This window comes from Trichoderma evansii (genome assembly GCF_050947405.1).
Source record: "Trichoderma evansii strain SZMC 28006 chromosome Unknown GGI43scaffold_37, whole genome shotgun sequence".
In the NCBI taxonomy this organism is placed as follows: Eukaryota; Fungi; Ascomycota; class Sordariomycetes; order Hypocreales; family Hypocreaceae; genus Trichoderma; species Trichoderma evansii.
The window spans coordinates 54438-76714 of NW_028145169.1; the positions used below are offsets into that span (position 1 = coordinate 54438).

General features: G+C 44.1%; 9 protein-coding genes across 9 annotated transcripts; 4 read left to right on the forward strand and 5 right to left on the reverse strand.

The window, feature by feature from the left end:
• Positions 1-1361: 1361 nt before the first annotated feature.
• On the reverse strand, positions 1362-4311 carry GGI43DRAFT_277865 (transcription factor domain-containing protein). The gene is made up of 4 exons (XM_083201185.1): positions 4041-4311; positions 3879-3973; positions 2780-3818; positions 1362-2732 (listed from the first exon to the last, which is right to left on the reverse strand). Exons 1-4 carry the CDS (start codon positions 4179-4181, stop codon positions 1674-1676), a joined length of 2334 nt encoding a protein of 777 aa, XP_083055363.1. The 5' UTR covers positions 4182-4311; the 3' UTR covers positions 1362-1673.
• Positions 4312-4485: 174 nt separating this feature from the next.
• GGI43DRAFT_418529 (Dabb family protein) lies at positions 4486-5252 on the forward strand. Its single transcript, XM_083207558.1, has 3 exons — positions 4486-4694; positions 4756-4984; positions 5037-5252. Exons 1-3 carry the CDS (start codon positions 4676-4678, stop codon positions 5206-5208), a joined length of 420 nt encoding a protein of 139 aa, XP_083055364.1. The 5' UTR covers positions 4486-4675; the 3' UTR covers positions 5209-5252.
• A 244-nt stretch (positions 5253-5496) lies between these two features.
• GGI43DRAFT_431919 (Ldh family oxidoreductase) lies at positions 5497-6800 on the reverse strand (the record flags this gene model as incomplete). The annotated part of the gene is made up of 3 exons (XM_083209489.1): positions 6724-6800; positions 6351-6667; positions 5497-6297 (listed from the first exon to the last, which is right to left on the reverse strand). Coding segments are annotated over exons 1-3 (1119 nt in total). The 5' UTR covers positions 6725-6800.
• A 337-nt stretch (positions 6801-7137) lies between these two features.
• On the reverse strand, positions 7138-7944 carry GGI43DRAFT_388746 (SDR family NAD(P)-dependent oxidoreductase; the record flags this gene model as incomplete). Its single annotated transcript, XM_083204104.1, has 1 exon — positions 7138-7944. One exon carries the CDS (start codon positions 7942-7944, stop codon positions 7138-7140), a length of 807 nt encoding a protein of 268 aa, XP_083055366.1.
• Positions 7945-8210: 266 nt separating this feature from the next.
• Positions 8211-10174, forward strand: GGI43DRAFT_431921 (dihydroxy-acid dehydratase; the record flags this gene model as incomplete). The annotated part of the gene is made up of 3 exons (XM_083209490.1): positions 8211-8640; positions 8704-8915; positions 8966-10174. 3 exons carry the CDS (start codon positions 8211-8213, stop codon positions 10172-10174), a joined length of 1851 nt encoding a protein of 616 aa, XP_083055367.1.
• A 4191-nt stretch (positions 10175-14365) lies between these two features.
• Positions 14366-15402, reverse strand: GGI43DRAFT_426446 (mitochondrial carrier; the record flags this gene model as incomplete). Its single annotated transcript, XM_083208652.1, has 3 exons — positions 14366-14767; positions 14812-15249; positions 15328-15402. 3 exons carry the CDS (start codon positions 15400-15402, stop codon positions 14366-14368), a joined length of 915 nt encoding a protein of 304 aa, XP_083055368.1.
• Positions 15403-15514: 112 nt separating this feature from the next.
• On the reverse strand, positions 15515-18183 carry GGI43DRAFT_418533 (putative AMP dependent ligase/synthetase). The gene is made up of 6 exons (XM_083207559.1): positions 17625-18183; positions 17192-17572; positions 16881-17126; positions 16639-16801; positions 16256-16587; positions 15515-16192 (listed from the first exon to the last, which is right to left on the reverse strand). The coding sequence occupies exons 1-6, from the start codon at positions 17901-17903 to the stop codon at positions 15857-15859; spliced, it is 1737 nt and encodes a 578-aa protein (XP_083055369.1). The 5' UTR covers positions 17904-18183; the 3' UTR covers positions 15515-15856.
• An 82-nt stretch (positions 18184-18265) lies between these two features.
• On the forward strand, positions 18266-20497 carry GGI43DRAFT_418535 (Aspartate/glutamate/uridylate kinase). The gene is made up of 2 exons (XM_083207560.1): positions 18266-18666; positions 18718-20497. Exons 1-2 carry the CDS (start codon positions 18533-18535, stop codon positions 20138-20140), a joined length of 1557 nt encoding a protein of 518 aa, XP_083055370.1. The 5' UTR covers positions 18266-18532; the 3' UTR covers positions 20141-20497.
• A 411-nt stretch (positions 20498-20908) lies between these two features.
• On the forward strand, positions 20909-21496 carry GGI43DRAFT_388750 (MARVEL domain-containing protein; the record flags this gene model as incomplete). The annotated part of the gene is made up of 2 exons (XM_083204105.1): positions 20909-21005; positions 21069-21496. The coding sequence occupies 2 exons, from the start codon at positions 20909-20911 to the stop codon at positions 21494-21496; spliced, it is 525 nt and encodes a 174-aa protein (XP_083055371.1).
• Positions 21497-22277: the final 781 nt, after the last annotated feature.

Here is a 22277-nt window from a genome sequence, read left to right on the forward strand (position 1 = left end):
TCAGCAAAGCCGATGTTATAGGAATTCCCGATGTTGTTTCTGAGATAATATGTCCGCTATGATCTTACATTTCAGCAAAAAACAAAACTAGCCGGTCTATAAATGATAAAAAATACATAAGCATAATCCATGACATAATTGTCATGTCTAGCTTTTGAAGAAGGCGGTTCTCACTCTCTACGGTTGAGGTATTCGGGACCCTAGTATTAGCCTTCTTATCTACTTCTTTATCAATATACATCCGACCTCAAGACTAAATGACAATCTCTTTAACATGTTTAGATATATTCTTATCTTTAAAAGTGTTGGGAGTACAGGTTGCCAAATAAAGTTTAGAGGTCGTGAGCACTTCCATTATTTAGATTCTATTAAAGGAAGATCCAGCATAAATATATGCTTCGCAGGGGTTCCCGTCAGAGGTATAGGCAGATACCTGATTATAAAATAGCTTATATGGTCTGCTGCATTACTACGGAACAATTTCTGGTTCGGAGACCCCACTGGGGGTGGCAGTGTGGAATCTTTTGGTGCGGATTCTCCGCAACTCTAGGGGCGGGCCAACTTCCCGCAATATATATCAATTTTTGAGGTCACAAACCTGGAATAAAGCACGGGCTCCTACAATGTCCTTAAATCTCCATCACAAAGCCCCATGTTCAACTTCATATTAGCAATTTCCACAAATCGCGGACTGGCCGTCTGATGCTCCTCTAATGACCCTTGTTCCAAAGGAAAAAGACTTCACGTCTTTTCCTGCTGAGTTTCGAAAGCTTGGCACATCGGAGCATTCAAATAACCAGAAGCGCAGATATCTACTCAACTCCTTCATTGAAGGCCCGATTTATTGTCAAAGAAACAAAATAGCCATATATTACAGACATCCCTTACAGTCCGCCCTTCGCGATTAACTTAAGCACCAAGAAATGGTCCTCTGTTATTGAGTATGACGGGGAGACAAATGGGCTAGTATGACACCCCAAACGAAAGAAGCTTATCATCGTGGATTTTAAAAGTGGTATTCTTGCACTGAATCCCACCACCAAAACCATTCAGCCAGTCATAACACGTTTCAACGGCGAACACTTCAAGGGTCCTAACGATGTCATTGTCGACAGCAATGGATCTATCCTCTTTTCTGATCAGGGAATGACGGGCCTTTCAGACCCGACTGGTCGCATTTATCGCCTCCATCAAGATGGACGTATGGAGGTTTTGTTGCGTAATTGCCCTTCACCAAACGGCCTAGCTCTCACTAAGGACGAGACGACTCTGTTTGTGGCAATGACTCGCGACAATAGCATCTAGAATGTTCCTCTATATCTAGACTCTTCAGTGCAGCGGACTGAGCGCTTCTCCAATTACTACGGACTTGGTGAGCCCGATGGAATGACCACGCATGATGCAGGTAATGCCTTTGTTGCACATTCAGCTTTGGGTGTTATATATGTACATAAAAACACTGGCAAACCGTTTGCAAAGATCGTGAGCAGCGAAGGGAAGGGTGCGACGAATCTGACCCGGGGCGGACCGACAAATAATGTCCTTTTCATTACTGAAAGTGAGTCGGGTATAGTTTTGAGCATCGATTGGCATTTTCAAGTTGGTTGAGAGGAGTTCATCCGTAATCTTAGCGATGCATAAAAGAACGAACTTTATTTGTTAGGTGTATAATATCAAAGCTGGCCACCAATAATCTGATCCCCTCCAAAATCTTGTTCGAAATCATAGATGGGTTGGAAGCCTGTGAAGACGCCATGCATGATAGCATTGACAGCAGCGGGGTTAGTAAAATCAATTTGATCGGTCAGAGTACCAGAACCGAACAGGGAAGCATAAAAGCTGGGCTCGAAGGATTGGCCGTCAGCGTTCAGGTCAAGTGATTGTGACTGATTGAAGCTGATTTGCTGGTCCTGTCCATCGTTCCATAATGTGGAATTCTCGTTTTGTTGCAATGATAAAGTCGCAGGTTGAGCTTTGCTCAGACTATTGTTATCATTAGAGGATCCAACGTCCTTTGTACTAATAGCACTGCGAGTTCCGATTTCCGAATTGCGTGCTCTAGATTCTATGATCCAGCGGATAGTAGTGCCTGAGAGCTCGTCCAAAACGTCCCTACTGCGCTTTGCCTCTGACCAGTGTTCGCCTGTAGCACTAAGCACATTCGAACCCGCTTTTAAATCTGCCATTAGGATTTCTAGCTTGATCTGCGCAGATACTTCGGGTACGGTCCATATGCAATGAAGCATGGTGATTGTGCTCAGGAAAACAGAATGAACAGTAACCCAACTATAAACCAAGAGATCTCTCTTATAAAGCTGGTTATAGAGTCGTATACTTGCAACGGCGCTCTCATAGCAAGACTTGAGTGAATTGACTGATGGATTTGGAATTGCTGGGCTGGGACGTAAAAGAAGCATCATGACGCCATGATACTTGATCTCGCAGAGATGGGTCATGTATATCCGCTCGCCGGTAAATTGGGGTATTTGGGTTAACCATGCTTGAAGTCTTGCCATGATTCCTCTTTGCCACTGGAGTACATCGGGAATGCGTGGGTAGGCATATGGTGGCACCTCATGAGAAATGCTGTGGAGAACATATTTAATTTCGGAATTCAGCCGTGCAAGCTTGAAGAGATGGATCGCGCTGCTCATCTGTGTTGGCTGTTCGTTTTCAAGCCGCGGTTGAATGCCCGTTGCGGTCAGTTTGCCGTCTTCGACATCCGTAGGCAGCTTTGAATGTCAGAAATTTTGCATCACAACCTGAAGATATGACTCACTCGCAGCTCGCAGGCTTCATCTCTCAATCCAATCGGCCGGCCCATCATTGTCGCAACAGACCTATCAAGACTATAGATAACCCAAAAGGCTCGCGTTCTCAGTTCTTGGTCAAGCACTGACATTGTCTTCCCAGATTTTACATCTCGTTGCAGCCCCAGATCTAGCAACGCTGCTATACACTGATAGTTGAGATACCACACATTCAAACCCATAGAAGGACTATTTAGTGTGTATACGAGTAACAATAGGAGACTTTGTAAACCTTTGAGAGAATTTTCGATACACAATTTATCGAAATATTTCATTGCACTTGCACAGAAACCTTCTCCAGAGAGAGGAATCTTCAGGCGTCGGGAGAGGACTGTTGCTCCAAGAGCCAAGACGAGATAAACTTGGAATGCAGCCGTTGGATTGGGCTCCAGTTCAGCATAGACGTGCTCAATAAGTTTCATGTAGGATGGCTGATGAAGGAAAGGATACTGGGGATGGATCGTTTCAAAATACGCTTCTGATATCTTGACAGCATAGTCCATGTCTGATGGCAATGGTGTAGGAGGGATTGATAACCCTCCTTTTGGGAGTAGACTGGCTGTACGACTTTTTGCACTTTGCTGAAGCTCTTTCGGGGGTGGGTCTCGTTTCCCTTGTTGAGCACATGCGAGGACCAACTTCGCAAAGAAGTAGCCACTTGAAGGGCCGATATACTTTGGATCAGCCCCGGCACATGAGGAGACAAGGCCAATCTCATGTGCAAGCCCGGTTTGCTGCTCATGCTGAACCGTTGAGATGTCACGTATCGATTGCACGTTCTGACCTGGCGCGGACGGATTAGAAGGTGCAGGAGTGCTGCCATTCCCAGGTGTTGGATTCGGATGATCCAGTGACAGCCCGTCTTGGGAACTTTCTCGTTCAGTCACTGGATCGTCTTGACCGGATTCATTCATAACCGGAGGCCCTTGCTCTAAATCAATATCTGGGCAATTGGCCCGAACGACAGACTTAAGCCATTGGACCTGACGTTCCAGACTCGAAATGTACCTAGACAAGCACGTCAAATTTGATCTAAAAGCGCAGAAAATTACGACTACAAGAACTCACGCGCGTGGTGATTCAATGCCATCAAATTTCCCTCCGTCGATACATTCAACACCTGTCTTTGAGCAAGACCCACATGAAGGGACGGCTCCGTCGCACTGATTACGCCCCGGTCAGCTCGATCAATGGGCTGATAGCAGAATCAGAAGGAAGAAGCGGTCGTACCCGTATTTTTCGGCGCTGGCAACGCAAACAGGCCACTCGAATGCGGAGGGTTCTACGGGTTCTGCGCTGTGGAGCGTTTTGGACGGGATTGGCAGGATTCGCTGCCGTGAGCGCGGGAGATGAGCCAGGCGATAGTACCATTATTCGACGGAATTTGCGCTTGCTCCGTATATCGAGAGTCTAACATGAGAAGACGGAGGAAGAGAAAGAATAAAGACGGGGAACAGAAGCAAGACCAAGGAGAGTGAGGTTATGGTGAAGATTGTTTACCCTCTTCCTGATGTCGTCGCGGAAACTCCGATGGGCGGGGGGCCGATAGACGGAACCGCCGACGGCTTCCCGTCCGCTGACTAAGCGATCCGTGGGCACCTCCGTCATTTTTAGGGCTTATAGCTATGGAGCATTATAGTGGGCTGGTCGCTAAATCTACAGGGCACGAGCGATGCCGGCTTTGTGTCAACTTATTAGTCCGCAGATGGATTTTAAAGCCGTCCGCCTTCGCAGATCAACGTAGTTAACCAGTCGACTGATTCGAAAACATGTAATGACCTAGAGCTACGGCGCAAAACCCTTCTATTCTGATACTCTGATAACTTCTCCTCGCACCACACCCCTCCAAACTTCGCCTCTTCGAAATGACTGTTATTCACATTGGTATGTATACAGTTTAATATCTCTTAAATCTGGCTTTACGCTAATGATCATGTAACTACAGTTCTCTTCAAGTTCCGTCCAGAGGTCTCCTCGGCGCACAAGTCCAAATTTGTTTCCGAATTAAAAACTCTCAAAACCTTACCCTGCGTCCAAGATGGTCGTTTGATAGTCGGGGGGCCCTCAATTACGGATCCGATCGAAAGGAGTAAAGGATTTGAGTTTGCTCTTCTCAGTTATCATCGCAGTCGTGAAGCCCTGGCAGAGTATCAGGCCAGCAAGGAACATCATAGGCATATCTGATTCCTGAAGGTTAGTGGCTGAGGCAGTGCTAACGAAGTATAGGGTGACGAGTACATATATGTTCCCGTACAAGGAAGATCTGTTTCGGTTCGACTTTGAAGTTGACAGTGAGGATGAATATATGTGTCAAGGGATTGGGAATGCACTTCTGAAAGGACTGATGACGCCGCCGTCAGAGCAGGAAGGGAAAAATGAGAACGGAGAGAGAGAATAGAGAATAAATATTACTGGCCTAGACAATTGTAATGTTCCCTCTCGTCCCTCTCGGTGCCTAGGCATTCATAGTTTGGAAGAAGCATCGAAATGCTTCTATGTAGGCTTCTAGTAAACTCAGCACATAGTCAAACTTACAGGCTCTCAATCACAATGTTACCAGGCTCGCAGTCACTGAATTTCAGTACGAGAATCTCACACTGCTTGCAGTTAAAGGCCTCAATACCCTGAATGTTACTTCTGATTTTTCATACCAATTATATAAACTACATCAAGTCTTCTCGTGCCCTCAAATCAATGCAATTCCAACGCGCTGGGCTTCAGTATTCAGCGCTACAATCTCGGCGTCTACGAGTGGTATTCCATCACGCAGTCTCTCTTCATGTCTCAACTGCTCAATCTCACCTGGAAAGTAAATCCGATCGACACCATGCATTTTCTCTGAGCCAACTGCGCGTTGGTACAAGTAATCCATTCGTTCTTTGAAGTCATCTAGGCTCATGAACAGATCTGGTTTGATGGCTATGAGAAAGTGCCCGACATCTGCTGGTTTTGAGGGATCGTAGGGATTTGTCACATGTCCGGCGAAGGCAGATCCCGACAAGACGCCCGAAAAAACATCCATCATTACTGCAAGAGCCGACCCCTTGGGGCCTCCCATTGGTAACATCACACCTTCGAGTGCTCTTGCAGGGTCGTCTGTTGGATTCCCTTCGCTGTCCAGAGCCCAATCCAGTGGAATCTTTTCGTCCCGTCGTTTGGCCTTGTAGATTTTGCCGCGCGCCGCAATGGATGGAGCCAAATCCAAGATGAACGGCGGCTTTCTGCCTCCTGGGGCTCCACAAGCAATTGGTGAGACTCCCATAAGCTTAGATTTCCCTCCCCACACTGGAAGAGCAGGTGACGAGTTAGTGAAGACCATGCTCATCATTCCTGCGTCGAGGGCTTGTTGTACGACCCATGCAGACATGCCAAAGTGATTTGAGTGCTTGACGGATACCATGCCGATACCGAATTCTTTTGCCATCTTAATCGCGCATGCCATGCCCTGGTGAGCGGCCAGGAACCCAAAGCCATTTTGTCCGTCTACCTTACAAAATTGTCAGCTCTCTCGCAGTCAAGGAGAAGGGTTCGGCTACTTACTTGAGCAACAACAGGTGTTACCATAGTCAATGAGGGTGTCGCCTTTGGGTCAAGAACGCCTTGGCGGACTCGAGCCATGTATGATGGGATTCGATTTATGCCATGAGTATCCACGCCACGTAAATCAGCTAGCACAAGACACTTTGCAATGATTGTCGCATCTTCTTTCGATACGCCATTTCCTGTCAGGATACCCTCCACTAATGATTGGGCATTCGATGCAGTGACTTTAATGTACTTGGATTCGCTCTGAGAAACATCCATGCTGATGAACTGAATGTGGGCTCGAGGTTGTAGGTGATGCAGTAAGTGACTCACTGGGTACGGAGTTAGTGTAGAACAATAGAAACAGAAAGTTAGGGGCTATCCCAACTTGAGATCTGAAACTATTCTCAAATACTGTTTAAATAGGCAAGTTCCTGTCGGAAAGGTTAGGTGCAGTTGTTGCATTTATTGATTCTGGGGAAAGGGATATTTGTGGAGTTCACGTCGGCCATACCGGTGTCGCCGATCGGGATTGGATAGCCTCCTCAAACAGCGGAAGGACCTTCCGTCCCAGAGATGGAGCAGCCCGTGGACTTGGGAAACCTGGAGTAACCGCTTGCCTACAAGTAATTTTTGGCGGTCTAATTATATTTAGGAAATCGATGATTAAAGGAGCAGAGGGGAATGAATGTTAGGCTGTCAGGACGCCAATACGGCTAGGAATTCTACGTCTTCTAGGAAGTTATTCTGCGGCATGTTGACTTTATTTCTACAAACCGGTGGGAGATACACTATGAACTAATCACGTTCTTCCCGTGAAAGACGTGATTCCTCCATCTACAACAATCTTCTGTCCCACAATGTATTTTGCCTCATCCGATACCAGAAACAGAGCTGCGTTCGCAACATCCCAAGCGTCTCCCATCTTCCCAGTCGGAACCTGCGCACTCCTCATATTCATGTATTTCTCCTGCTCGCCGTCCTCTGAAAACCTGCCCATAAGTTTCTTGGTGTAAGGAGTATCCATTAGCCCAGGCACGACTGTGTTCAGCCTCACTCCTTTGGACGCATAAATGACTGCAGTCGCTTTCATAAACTGAATCACTGCAGCTTTCGTTGCTGAGTACGCTATTTGAGGTTTCCCAATATATCGCAGGCCAGCAATGCTTGCAATGCTGACTATCGCCCCTGCTCCTTGCTTCTCCATAATTGGTAGGACATGATGGCAAGTTAGGAAGACACTTCTCAGATTTATCTCAACCTGTGAATCCCAGACTTCCTCGGACATGGTGGCTGGACATCCTGGTTCAGAACGACCAACATTGTTGACGAGGATGTCGATTCGGCCATGCTTTGCCATACAAGCATCGACCAGTCCTTTAACGGACTCTGATGAGGTGACGTCTGTCTCTAATATGTCGCAAACTCCACCTTCCTCTTCAATTGTTTTCTTTGTCGAGATGGTTGACGATAGAGTGCGGTTGCCACCAAATATTTTAGCTCCTTGTCGAGCGAAAAGAACCGCCGTAGCAGCGCCAATTCCCCAGCCGCCAGGCTGGCTTTGACCAAGGCCTGTAATGAGAACGATTTTGCCGTCAAGACTCAACATATTTGCCGGCTCCACTGATTTAAGAGGTATAATAGTGAGTAAGAAGAAATTCAATATTAGGCTATGACAAAAAATGAGAATGAGCCTTTTCAACTCACTTCTCGCTTTTTTGACTTTATATATTTACTCAACTTTGGCGGAGTTCCCGCCCAAATCGCGGAGCCTCCGCTTTGCTTTTTCTATACTTCTGAGGTTGATCTTAAATACCCTTCCACATATCATTTCATTATCACATTCGCCTCAAATATTATCTCATCTTTTTCAATATGGCTCAATCTTCGAACAAAGCAGCGAATTCGACGCTCAGTGACGATTATGATCTATCGAAACCTATTGATTCTGCTTCAGGTCTCCGTCAGGGGCTGACATCTTACGGCGACGCTCATTTTTCACTTTTCCTACGCAAGGTCTTCATCAAAGCACTCGGATACAGTGAAGATGCCCTTTCTAGGCCCATTATTGGCATCATAAACACCTACTCTGCTCTCAATCCCTGTCATGCAAATGTTCCACAACTTATTGAGGCAGTCAAACGAGGTGTCCAGCTCAATGGCGGTCTTGCTGTGGACTTTCCCACTATTTCTGTGCATGAGTCATTCTCTTCTCCCACCAGCATGTTTCTCAGAAATCTCATGAGTATGGATACTGAGGAAATGATCAAAGCGCAACCACTAGACGCATGCGTTATGATTGGAGGTATGTTTAGTCAGATCTTATAGCAGTTTCAACGACGTTTTTATTGCATCCTGACATCTTCAGGCTGTGACAAGACGGTCCCTGCTCAGTTAATGGGTGGAATATCAGCAAACAAGCCAGTTTTACCTTTGGTGACTGGACCTATGATGCCAGGAAGTTACAAAGGCAAGCGTCTTGGGGCGTGCACCGATTGCCGGAACAATTGGGCTGCTTACAGAGCTGGCACCATTGACATGGAAGATATTAGCATGCTCAACGAAGAATTAGCACCAACTGTAAGTATTGAACTGAGCGTAGGCCACATGAATTCACTGACAATTCACAGGCTGGAACTTGTGGTGTAATGGGAACAGCAAGCACAATGGCCTGTATCACAGCGGCACTGGGCTTCATGCCACTTCGCGGTGCTTCAGCACCAGCAGTGTCATCAACTCGCCTCAGGATCGCGGAAGAGACGGGAGCAAACGCGGTAGCAGCTGCAGCTTCCGGGCGCACTCCGCAACAAATGCTCTCGAAGGAGTCCTTTCTCAACGCTATTACTGTTCTCCAAGCTATTGGAGGCTCGACAAACGCTGTGGTGCATCTCATGGCAATCGTTAACAGGCACCCCAATCTCCACAGCGAAATTACTCTAGAGACCTTTGACGAAATAGGAAGGAAAGTTCCTCTATTGATTGATTTAAAGCCTAGTGGAGATAACTATATGACCGATTTTCATAATGCGGGCGGCATGCTTAGCCTACTGCATACCTTGCGGCCCTTGCTTCATCTTTCAGCAATGACAATTACTGGCAAGACTTTAGGAGAAGTGCTTGATACTTCACCCTTCGGTACCTTCTCATTCTCTTCTGAGATCATCCGTCCACTATCAAACCCTCTCTACCCCTGCTCATCATTAGTTATTCTCCGTGGAAATCTCGCGCCAAAAGGAGCAGTCATGAAGGCATCCGCATCAAAAGACCGGCGTCTTCTCCAACACTCAGGTCCTGCCGTTGTTTTCAAGAATTCCACTGATCTAGCAAAACGCATTGACGATCCAAATCTCTCAGTTACTAAAGACTCCGTCCTAGTGCTCCAAGGAATCGGACCAATTGGTAACCCGGGTATGCCGGAAGCAGGACTTATCCCAATACCAAGGAAACTAGCGGCGGCGGGTGTATCAGATATGTTGCGTCTTTCTGATGGACGGATGTCAGGGACGGCAGGAGGGACGATTGTGCTCCATATCTCACCTGAGTCGGCGATTCCTTCGTCAGTTTTTGGAGTAGTGAGGGACGGGGATATTATCACATGCGATATTGAAAAACGACTTCTAAAACTCGAGGTCGATGAGGAAGTTATCGCACAAAGAATTGAACCAAACCATGCACTTGTTGAATTGGGGAAAAGGAAAAGTAGAGAGACAGGAGTAGGGAAACAACGGGAGTCTAGACGAGGATATCGGGGATTATATGAACGCTGTGTAAATCAGGCTGAGGAAGGAGCCGATTTTGACTTCTTGACTGCTGTTGGTTTAGCATATACAAATTATTAACATAAAATTCCCCACATATAAAATTACATTAATTCGAATAAAAAGATCAACTTTCTTTTTCTGTTAACTTATATATTACTTTGATTATCAGTTTTATATATAACCTTTGTTTATAAATATAGTTCCAATAGACCACAAATACCGGTGCAGTAAAAGGCTGTACCCAGCCTCTAGTTCAAGGACTGGATAAATATGATATCCAAAAGCTTATATAGCTGTGATAAAGTTCAGCCAGGCTAGCTAAATCAAGGTTTGACCAGCCCCAGATTGTTTAGATAGCTTAACAATAATAAAGTTCTAGATACGATTTACACAGAAAACAAAGTTCCACCCCAATGACTCGAACATAACAAACAATAGGGAATCTAACAAGGGGAAGGAACCTAACAAAAGAAGCCAATTTTAAGTTACAAGCATATAAACCCTCGATGGTTGCTTCAACTCTCAAGCACACAGAGAAAACTCAAAGATCAAATAACATACATGACATCAAACTACTAGGAAAGTTCTCCACTATTTCTTAAAGAAGTTAAAGATACCTTTTTAAAAGAGCTATTAATAAATTAATACCACTAGAGATATTAGAACTGGTATCACTTATAATATATTAAAGCAGCGTCGTAATAAAAAATAATTTTATAGTTAACTAAACTCGCATATAGTTAATAAAAATGCTTAAAAGAGATAGAAGGTTAACAGTAACCATAGTAATAATTATTAATAAGAAAATAGAGGTAAAGAATCAGGTTAGGAATATACTCTAGGAGAGTAGAATAACTTTTTAAAAAGAAATAAAGATAATAAAAATATTTACTATTGAAAAGAAATATTTATATATTATTAATTTATTATTTATATACAACTTTAAATATTAAATACTTAATATTATTAATATTTTTCTTAAAGTATTTTATAATATAATATATTACAGTAGGCTAGTATTATACTAGTAAATATCTTTTGTATTTTAATAACAAGTCAGGGAAAAAAATATTATTTAAGAATTATAAATATATATATATATATATATTTATTCTAAAATTTAATATTTTAATTTACTTATATTTTAAATTATTTTATTTAAAAAATATATAATATTTATTTAATATAATTTTTCTAAAATCTAAGTATAATTATTTTCTAAAGTTTTTTTATTATTACTAGAGTATTAAAATTTAATTAAACTAGCTTTAATTTAAAAGTTTTAAATAACTAGAAACTTTTAATAATATACTCTTGTTTTAATAATTATATTTATAATAATTTCTCATTTTTATAAAAAAATATTAAATAAAAATATAAATTATTTAAGTAAGTAATTAAATTATTATAAAATTTTATAATACAGCGCAGTACTTAACTAAGTATTAATAATTATATAAATAATAAATACTGCAGCGCTAATACAAGACAAGTATCTTATTTACAGGAATACTTAAATACTAGCCTAGTATAGTATAATATTACCAAGTCTATAAATTAAAAATTAAGCTATACCAGGGGGTAATTCTAAGAAAACCCTAAAGTAATATAATATATTAATATAGAAACTAGAGTTATAGTTTTTATACTCTGGGTATAATACTAAAGTTATTATTTAATAATAATTTATTTAATTAATTAATATTATATAAAATACAAATAAATTATTTTTTTAATAAATTAAAAAAAAAATATATTTATCTCTTTTCTTAATATAAGACAAAATTAATTAAATAAAAATAAAAAAAAAAAATAAAAGATTACTAATTAATATAATAACCCTGTATAGTGCTTATATATTTTCTAGTCCCTAACCTGCCAAGAGGGCTCTACTAGCTCCTCCGCTAGGACTGCCAGCCCGCTAGTGCTGATATATATTAATATCCGCGCCTATATCGCGGCCAATGTCAGCATTAGTACCTATACTACGGAGTAGTATCACAGACACACCTGCTCCGTAGAGGCACAACTGCTATTAACACTACTCCGTAATATCAGCAGCAATAGTATCAATAGTAATCTGTAGATGTCATCATCGTCGTATCCCTGGATCTTACAAGGGCCCCTACTATATAACCTTCCCTTTTGGTCAAACTCTGCAAAAGTTCCTTGCTTTGCAACATGAACCTTTGAGCTTAAAACAATAATTTGGTTCGACTGGTCAAGGTACTGGACCGAGTACATGCACAGGATGGCCGTGACGCGACGATGTTGAACAAGTCTGTCCAAACCAAACACCCTTGCAAACACCTCGTGTCTCGTCTTGGCATCAAGGCCACTAAACACATCGTCGAAGATAAAGAGATCTGCCTGCAGGTACAAAGAAGGCGGACGCTAGCTACCCGCTTATGCTTGATACGCATACACCCATTATCAGTGTATATCCACTATTGTTATTGTAGTGGGTTATTTTGACATTGTTGCAAGTACATATAGAGATTTGTCTAGAAAAGCTTAGCCAGTTTGATCCCCTGACTATATAGTAATAATAGTACTTTATATACACTGTATTTTCCACTGGCTATTGAAATTTATATTCTTTTTCTTAAAAAAAGATTTAATATAATATAATATAATAATTTTATAATAATTTAATTATTAATTATAAAAAAAACTCTAACAATTTTATAATATTTTTTAATAAGAATAAAAATAATAAAAAGGTTTTTTATATAATAAATTTATAAATTATTAAATACAAATAAAATATAAAAATATATATTAATAAGTTATAGTAATAATAATAATAATATAAATAAATAATTTATATATTTTTAATTTATAAAAAATTATAAAAATACTAATAATAAATATTTTATAAATATATATATTAAATTTTAATAAAAAAATAATATATAAAAAAAAAGTTAATAAATTATAAAATAATATATTATTAGCTGCTCTTATAATACAATAGTATAATACTTAAATAATCTTATTTTTACTATTTTAAAGCAAGTATTACAAGGCAGTTAATTTAAATCTAGCTAAAGAACCCCTTGCTAGCAGACCTAATTATCTTGCTTATTAAATAGTTAAGATTACTGTAAACCTAGGTCCTTGAGCTAGACTTATAACTGCTATTTAAGGCTAATATACTCTTAGGCCGCTTTCTTGTATAATAACAGAGACTTAGGCTTACAGTTAAAAACTAAGTCTGTTATTTACTATAACAAGCAGCGCTACCTAGGGTAACTCTAAGAAACTAGGCTGCTAAGTTACCCTGTAATAAGGGGTTATTTATAAAAAAGAATTCCTAATATTACAGCTTATAGCAGTAATATTAAATACTAGATAACTTTAAAGTATAATAGTATATCTTTTAATATAAGTGCTAGAAATAATATAACTAAGAGCTGTGCCTGTAGTGGAATTACAATATAAGGGGTTTCTTTCTAGTAGTTACATAAGGGCTTTTCCCTTATAAGGAATATATAAGAGGACTAGATAAACTACTTGTATTTACTTATAGGCGAGTTTTAGGGTATTTAAATAAATAAATAAATAAATAAATAAATATATTATTAGCTACTCTTTTTCTAGTAAAGCTAATAGACACTGTGAAAGTATCTATTAAAGACAGCATCGTGATTGATGGAATATCGCGCTTGATCGAGCAGATTACGATACGCAAAGGCAGCGAATAATTTTACTACCTCAGGTCTCAGTATTCATGCCTAGCACCTCCACCGTCAAGGGAAATTTATATTTATCTCATTCCGAGACCGACCATTAGTGCCGCAGTGTATTTCTGGCGGTTCAACTCTAATTGTTGGTGGAGGTCAAAAGAGGCCTGCACGTGTCTATGTCAATGGAGACGTTGTCGCAGGGCCAGAAACAGCTGTGTAGTCTAGTCCACGCGACTCTGCGCCACCGCGTTCGGATTCGAGAAAGAAAGGATTGTCAGACCAAGGGTGGTCTCTTATTACTAGATGACATTGATCCATCTGTTGATAAGGAGACGGATGAGAAGATGTAGCCTATTATTAAGCAAGAATTTGCACAGATGTTATTGTGCAAGATTTTGACCATGTACTTTTCGTGAAGGAAAGGGCTGTGGTAGAGTCAGGCTAACTTAAAGAGCCGCTAACACAAAATAATAGTAAGTTCGAGAGGCTATAGACTAGAGAGCAAAGGTAAGTAGAATTATATAAGAAAATGTATATTAATTATATATTTAGTCAGTAAAAGAAAAAAACACTTACTATCTTAGGAAAATGGAACATGTCTTTTTAGTTCGTCGTATACAATAAAGATTAAAGCTGAACTTGGTGCAGACCGAAGGCAAGTAATGCCGCAACCGTGATAAAATCCTCGCAAGCCATGATATCTCCAGATTTGAATCCCCTCATTCCAAAATGCCCTACCTTCCTTAGCCTGATGACCCACAGGCATAGTTTGCATTCTTGACTTGATAGTGTCAGCAGGGTACAAGATGAAGTTGTACGCGACCCCGCCAGATGCGCCAGCAATGGCCTGCTGCCATAGAGCAAGAGGCATGACGGGTGGAAGAGCTTCGCCTAGCTGCGTGGGCAGCAATGCAGATTGCCTTTGGTGAAAGGCACGCGTAACAAACTCCTTAACGCCAAACCAAGCAGCGCGGCCCGCAGTCTCCCGGAAGAGAGTACCTACTTGACCTCGCCAAAACCTGCGACGCCCTCGTATTGGTAAACACTTCGGATGATGGGTATTGCGCGCGCAGGGACGACGGTACCGCTAGCTGGTGCCTGGATCTTGCACTTTACCAACTCTAAGGGAGTAAGGAAGAATGATGTGAAGAAGCCTGAAAAGGCGCCGGCAAGCCACAGTATGCCTAAAGGAAGTTCTCTGTCGGGGCGAGCCCAACCGAGGTTGAACAAGACTCGCTGCCCCAATCGCTCAAAGACAAACAAAGCACCATGTTCCGCAGCCGAAGCGACCAGCGGCATGCTGAGGCCTCGGTAGAGCCCTAGCACACCATCAGACCTGACGAGCTGCCTGAAACAGTCCCACGGGCCGCTATAGATTAGAGGTGCATTTGTTAATTGACTTTGAAGTCGAACCTTGATGGTGTCAAACGGGTGCTCGACACATTTGCCCACAATGCCTGCTAGCTGCGAGTATGATAAGCAATATCTTAGCTGGCTGTTTCTTCACTGTCAACCAATATTGGGTGGCTTGTTATAACACACCAATCCATGAACAATATCTTCAGCATTATGGACAAACCATGGCTTTTCTAATGGACTGAGTTGTAGTGTAGTCATAAGTAGAGCGTAAGATTTATTAAACTAAACTTAAGCTTTTATCTAGGAAAAAGAAAAGAAATGAAAATTATAATTTTGTTAAAGTAAATTTCTAGGGAAATATGTGAATGAAAAAAGGGGGATATAACAGCTGTATATATATTTATAGAGTTTGATCTTACAAGAGAAGTATTTTAGATTAGGATAAAGAATATTTTACTAAGTCCTCTCCTTGAGTATAGACTAGAACAGCTACGAAGGTTGGTTCAGAAAGAAAGGCTTCTCTTCGACCAGGTTGATCCCCTGTTAAGTGAGTAATAATAGCACTGTATAACACTGTATTTTTCAACCAGCCACTGAAAGAATCATAGGAATAGTGAGCTTTATATTTGGTCAAGTGGGTGGTTGACGTCGTCTATGCCTCAAGGATCCGGGCAATTGTTGTAAGGCTACCGTGTAACTTCTTACTTATTTATTAAGGACGGGGGGGACTGGAGAAACCAAACTTAGACAACTGTGCCCTTAGTTCTCGTTTGAGCATTTTGCCGCTTGCGCTTTTCGGTATTTGATCAATGAAGACGATTCGGTCCTGTAGACGACAAACCTCAGGCAGTTCCTGGTCATTGTAATCTCTGATTGCGCGTCGAAGATCGGCCTCACTCATATCGGGCTTATACGACGGCTCCCGGACCACGAAGGCCAGAGCTCGTTCTCCAGCTACTTCGTCAGGGATACCAATAACGGCAGTCTCGGCGACGGCGGCGTGTTGGATCAAATATGCCTCGATTTGACCAGGAGCGACTTGATTGCCCTACAAAGTAAAAGGTTGGCCAGAGTGCACGGATTCACACTTTATTCTGATATGTTCACTCACCTTAACTTTGATCATGTCGCGGATGCGATCTACAATGAACAAATGGTTCTCACCGCTGGTGGCCTTGCGGAAAAGGCCGACGTCGCCTGTTGCCCACCAGAAGTCCGTGTCGTCTGTGTGCGGGAGAAAAGCATCGCTCGCAGAGTCAATGTACCCGCGCACGAGGCTAGGAGAGGCAATCTCGATCTCGCCCATCTCCTCTAGTGTTTCAACCTCACGGCCGTTGTCGTCTCTCAATCGGATGCGAACTCCCGGAAGCAAAATTCCACTCGAGCCCGGGAAGATATCGCTGGAAGAAGACAGGGATCCGACACCGCAGGTTTCGGTAAGACCTGATCGAGTGTTAGATGTTTACTTAAACTATATTCTTAGGAAACTCCTACCCCAGCCACTGAGAATTCGCACATCGGGGCGTACAGTTTGCATTTTGGCAAAGGCTTCTTTACTAAGTGGTCCGCCACCCGATATAATTGTGCGGACGGAGCTCAAGTCGAATCGATTCAACATAGGTCCATTCCGCGACAGAGCGTTGATAATAGGCGGCACCTGAACAAATCAGCTTCATTCCGTAGGTTTCTGTAAACTTGACTCAGAGCCGGAGAAGGTTCTCATTAAACACACTGACCAGATAAAGTGTATTGATACGGTGTTTGGCGATAGAGGTCATGATCTCCATGAAGTTAAAGCCACGATGGATGATCATGCTGTCACCCAGATACATGATCACATGAGCCGTCCAAAGACCATAGATGTGGTTGAAAGGCAGAAAACCTAGAGCTACCTCAGAGGCTGTCTCTCTGGTCGTCGTTAGAAACTCTGAAGCCTGTAAGATGCTGGCAATGAGGTTTTCGTGTGTGATGGCCACGATACGCTACCGTGCCACAAGGAAAATCTGATCAGTATCATAAGACATGTGGGGAATCGCTCGGTATTTACCTGGAAACCAGAAGTGCCGCTTGTGGTACAGTAGTATGCCACACGCCGGGTCGCTTCGTTGGCGGACAAAGGGACCTTCTGAACCTGAGGTAGACCCTTGGCTGCTGCGATTAAGTCATCAAGGGTAGTAATTTTAGACAGGTCCTCGTCTGGCTCAGTAGCTCCTTCGGCCACGGAAAGCCTGTAGAGTGGCAGTTCTGATAGTGAGCTCCGTTGAACGGCTTCTTTTGCTAGAGGGAGTAAATCTTGTGACGCAAACATGGCGAACGGCGGCACACGGTCGAAGTGGCCTGCAATCTCCTCAGCCGAGCTTGTAGGCTGCATCATGAGGCAGGCACCGCCAATGCGGTGGATAGCCCACGAAAGAATGAGAGTGTCGACCTAGAGACCACTCAGATTTCTGTTATGAGGATGAGCTGTCGAGGAGACCTACGCTGTTGGAAGCCAAGATAGCGACTATTTTATGCCATTTTTGCCCGGGAACAATCTGCCATGACGAGCACAAGGCGGCCGCTACCTGAGCGACGCGAACCCTCACTTCGTCCGGTGTCCATGCCCGATTGATAGCTGCCTCTACGAAGGGGTGTTGCTTGTGTGTTGAGTCGGGTCCGGTGGTCCTAGAGAGACTTTTTGCTAGACAAAAATCCCCGACCGGCTCTTGGAGCGGGACAGAAGGCAAAGTAGGAAGGAAAGTCGGCGGTGTGAAAATCATGATGATCTACCAACTGCAGAGAATCACGTAAAGACGCTTGCTAGGAAAAGCACCACTTTAATGTGATGTAAGTGCCTCCGCGATGTTTTAGTTGTGTCTTTTGTGGTTGTGGTTAGCCTCCAGACCAGGTCGATCGATATAAGGAATGACTGGGTTATCAAACACAAAAAAAATCCACGGTCTAAGGTTGCTTATGTGTATATTTAGATATATATGGGCATAATAGTTATCATCGTAATATCAGCACTTACATGGAGTCGCCCAGGCTTGCGTTCCTTCTTCATGGGAATTGTTGTATGTAAGCTTAGTACTACACAATTCGTCGCGAACTACATGTACCTACTGGGGGGGCGGGAGCGAGATTCTAATTGGACGCCCAGGAGCGTCTCTAGCGCCTGCCATTTATGGAAATTGACGGGTTGATTACCCCTGACCTAGCATATTTATTATTTACATGGTAATCCACCCGCTAGGCTCGAAAATAAACCCTAGTCTCAATCACCATCATTACACTAGGACGTAATGTAAAATATGAGATCCAATCGCCCATATCCCCGCACCCCGCCTCCTCGCTCGGGAGAGACAAAGGCGCGGCTACGGTTTGCCTAGATCGTCAGACCAAGGCCGCCATGCAGCATCAAAGGGACGCGATCCCTGACGCCCAAGCAAGAAATTCCCCCGGCGGCACAGGCTGGGTCGTCCAGAAATTCGGAGGTACTAGTCTCGGCAAGTCTATCGTGACCATCGCCGAGAATATCATCTTGTAGGTTTGCTGCCGGACACCATCTGACTGTCAAGGGGCTGAACACAACAGGACAGGCCTCCAGCAGCACCGGATTGCTGTCGTCTGTTCTGCAAGGAGCACCAAGACCAAGAGTGAAGGCACCACCAACCGTCTCCTTCACGCCGCTGGAGATGTCCTTGTGGCCGACTCGTGCAAATATGCCGATATCGTCGAGGGAGTGCGAATAAATCATGTGACGGCAGGTCAAGCAGTAATCGATGACAAAGGCATGTTGGAGCAGTATATTGCTCATGTGGACAAGGAATGTGACCATTTATTCAAGGTTCTGGAGAGCGCCCGTTTCCTCAAGGCCGTCACCAATCAGACCAAGGACATGATTATCAGCGCAGGCGAGAAACTAAGCTGCCTGCTCATGACTGCCCTCCTGCGGACCAAGGGTGCCAATGCCGTCTTCGTCGACCTCGGAGAGATCATCGATCTTAGCTCGCCCATTATCAGCGTTGGTGATGGGTTCTACAGGGTCCTCGCGCATAATATTAGCACCAAAATTCTTGCGCTCGGCCCCGACGTGGTCCCCGTCATCACAGGCTTTTTTGGCAAAGTTCCTGGGGGCTTACTGAAGGAGGTCGGTCGAGGCTACACTGATCTCTGCGCCGCTCTCACTGCCGTTGGCCTCCGGGCTCGCGAGCTGCAGATCTGGAAGGAGGTCAACGGCGTCTTTACCGCCGATCCGTCCAAGGTCCCCACGGCCCGCCTCCTGAAAACCGTCACGCCTGCCGAAGCTGCTGAGCTGACTTTCTACGGTTCCGAGGTGGTCCACCCCTTCGCTATGGACCAAGTCGTCCGTGCAAGCATCCCCATTCGCATTAAGAATGTCATAAACCCTCGCTCGGCGGGCACCGTCATCTGCTCTGACCCCGCCGATGTCATCTCCGAAAAAGCGCCGCTGGGCCTCTTCCGCACCCGTTCCGTACTCGATCCCGAACCCAAACGGCCCACGGCGGTCACGGCCAAACCCAACATCACGGTGCTCAACATCCACGCCAAGAAGCGTGCCCGAGCCCACGGCTTCCTCGCCTCCATCTTCTCTATACTCGATCAGAACGGCCTGTCAGTCGATCTTATCTCGTCGTCCGAAGTGCACATATCCATGGCCATACATTTGGAGGACGGCCTCCTTGCCTCCTCTGGGGGCGAGGATGAGCTGCAGATTCGATCTCAAGCGCTGCAGCGCGCCGTCAATGGCCTCAAGACCTGGGGAGACGTGGACCTTGTGCCGAACCAGGCCATAATATCTTTAGTCGGGCGCCAGATGCGAGGTATGAAAGGCGTCTCAGGGCACTTCTTTAGTACTCTGGGCGAGAACGGCATCAACATCGAGATGATCAGCCAGGGGGCCAGCGAAATCAGTATCGGCTGCGTGATCAATGAAAGGGAAACGGCTCGTGCGCTAAATATCGTACATGCCAATCTTTTTGGCTTTCTTGACTGACAGAGACAAGGGAGAGTGAATAAATTTAAGCTTTAGTATTAGTAAGGCGAAGATTGAAGAGATAGATTTTGTAACCAATCTCCTTAGCAGAACGCCGTATAGTAACACACACCTAAGTTTGTGGCTAAGGTATCCATTATCAGACCCTGACTATACCAAGTGGGACCTAGTTAAAGTTGAATTTTTAGGATGCAGCTCGTGCCTTCTAAGATACAACTGCCGTGTAAGTGCCTGGTAGCCAATGCCCCTGTTAGGGTACTATTGGTATTATAGCCATGGTTATAGGAAGGCTAGATGATCAGATTCTTTTCGCCGCCTGATTAGTAAACTGTATGCGTTTGTTGCTTTCATGTCTAAATGTAACCCTAGATAATCTATAACTGTAGAATGCATGCTGCCAACCGTGCCAACAGATGTGAGTAACGTATTCATCCAAGACAACAACCCCCACTCCTGTTAATGTTCCCCTCAGCTCTCCATCATATGGTTTCTTACTTCCCAAACACGTGTGTGGGGGAAAAAACTCCTAATCGACTGGTACAGCGTCACCGTTTCTTTGTTTCGTATTATTTACCTGTGTCATAGCCCCACATCCCTTGCTTCATTACCACCCAACAGTGGTGTAAAGACGAATTTGGTTACCTCCCACACTTTCTATTTCCTTCGAGGCCGCGCGTTCTTCACTTTTTTTTATTATTTATCACTCACTGGTCCTGCCCATAACCCCCCAAACTCCAACACTAGATCCTGCACATCGCGACTGTAGACATGGCCGCAGACATGACCGAAAAGAAACCCCTCGACTACCTCGTGCGAGGGCTCCAGCTGCTCTTCGCCATCATCGTCATAGGAACAGACGCTTATGGTACGCACCGCCGATGCACCCTCCCTCTATGGTCCACTTCGGAGTACTAACCCCGTCGCCTAGCTATTCACGTGTTTCGTGGTCATGATGAGGAGGTCGACTCACCCGTCTTCCCTGGCGGCGAGGCCGACCTTCACGTCGGAGTCCCTGCTGCGTGGGGATTCCTGATGTTCTGTGCCGCCTGGACTTTCGTGGTCGTCATCTTCCACTTCGTCGAGCCCGGCTTCGCAAGCCACCCGATGACTGGATACGTTCGTATCGGTGCCGAGGCCGTGGCTGTCCTCTCGTGGTTCGCTGGGTTTATTGCCGTAGCTGTGAACGTTTCGACGACCAATGCCTGCGCATCGGGACAAAATTCCTGCTCGGAGCTCAAGGCAGCGGCGGCTTTTGGTGCATTCGAATGGCTGCTGTTCATGATTACCGCAACTCCGGCTGTCTTGTCCTTCATTAACCGTTCCCGCGACACAAAGGAACCTGTGAGCAGAGCCTAATTGAAAATATAATCCACGCTGCGGAATCTTCATGAACATCAGAACCTGAGGATGCTCCATGAAGAGATGTGGGACTAGTGATTTCTTTTTTTAAGAAGACCTGTTTGCAGTCTTTAATCCTTGAGTTATGCGCTATCAAACCGCTACAGTATTAGCAAGGTAGCCCGAAGTTGAAGCTTCTGCTCTGGACCACGATCAAATATGTCATAATCGGTTGAGCGAGTCGTCGCCAGAATAGAGTCACAGCAATTCTTTTTCCAATTCATGCGCTAAATACGAACATGTGCCTGCTCTGACAGACATGAAAGATTTTCGGGTTATTGTAGGAGGACTATATTGCTTCGCGTCTAATCGGATTAGTCCTATGGGGGGCCATTCAGCTCAAAAAGAAAGATTGTACCGTAGCTGGAGATTAACATGCTATTGGTGTACTCACAATAGTCCAACCTAGCTCAGGAGTCACATTATAAAATAGGTGCTCTTTGGAGCACGGCAGAGGTTTTGGAATGGTTGATTACATGTATCACGGTCGCTATAATTAACATATATGATCCCTATAGTTTTTACGTTCTTCCTAACGACGTATGACAAAAAGTAACTAAAAATGGGGCCTATCTCATATTTTCTTGTCACAGTAGACACTGGTATACTCATCGATAATCAAGAATATGCAATGAAACTCGTCGCCCATATCCTCGCTACCTTCGGGTGTTCTACAACTACTAATACGTATGGAAAGTTAATAAGAATTTACATACATACGGCTGCCAGAAAGGGCATG

Excerpts from the sequence above, each read along its gene's own strand:
- GGI43DRAFT_277865 (XM_083201185.1), bottom strand. The coding sequence starts at position 4,181 with ATGGTACTATCGCCTGGCTCATCTCCCGCGCTCACGGCAGCGAATCCT. Across the intron at positions 3,974-4,040 it reads GCCAGCGCCGAAAAATACGG|TGCGACGGAGCCGTCCCTTC; the intron begins GTACGACCGCTT and ends GGGCGTAATCAG. Across the intron at positions 2,733-2,779 it reads ATGAAGCCTGCGAGCTGCGA|CTGCCTACGGATGTCGAAGA; the intron begins GTGAGTCATATC and ends TGACATTCAAAG.
- GGI43DRAFT_418529 (XM_083207558.1), top strand. Across the intron at positions 4,985-5,036 it reads GCCAGCAAGGAACATCATAG|GGTGACGAGTACATATATGT; the intron begins GCATATCTGATT and ends AACGAAGTATAG.
- GGI43DRAFT_418533 (XM_083207559.1), bottom strand. The coding sequence starts at position 17,903 with ATGATTTTCACACCGCCGACTTTCCTTCCTACTTTGCCTTCTGTCCCG. Across the intron at positions 17,127-17,191 it reads GCGGCACTTCTGGTTTCCAG|CGTATCGTGGCCATCACACA; the intron begins GTAAATACCGAG and ends GTGGCACGGTAG. Across the intron at positions 16,588-16,638 it reads GCGAATTCTCAGTGGCTGGG|GTCTTACCGAAACCTGCGGT; the intron begins GTAGGAGTTTCC and ends ACACTCGATCAG.
- GGI43DRAFT_418535 (XM_083207560.1), top strand. The coding sequence starts at position 18,533 with ATGCAGCATCAAAGGGACGCGATCCCTGACGCCCAAGCAAGAAATTCC. Across the intron at positions 18,667-18,717 it reads ATCGCCGAGAATATCATCTT|GACAGGCCTCCAGCAGCACC; the intron begins GTAGGTTTGCTG and ends TGAACACAACAG.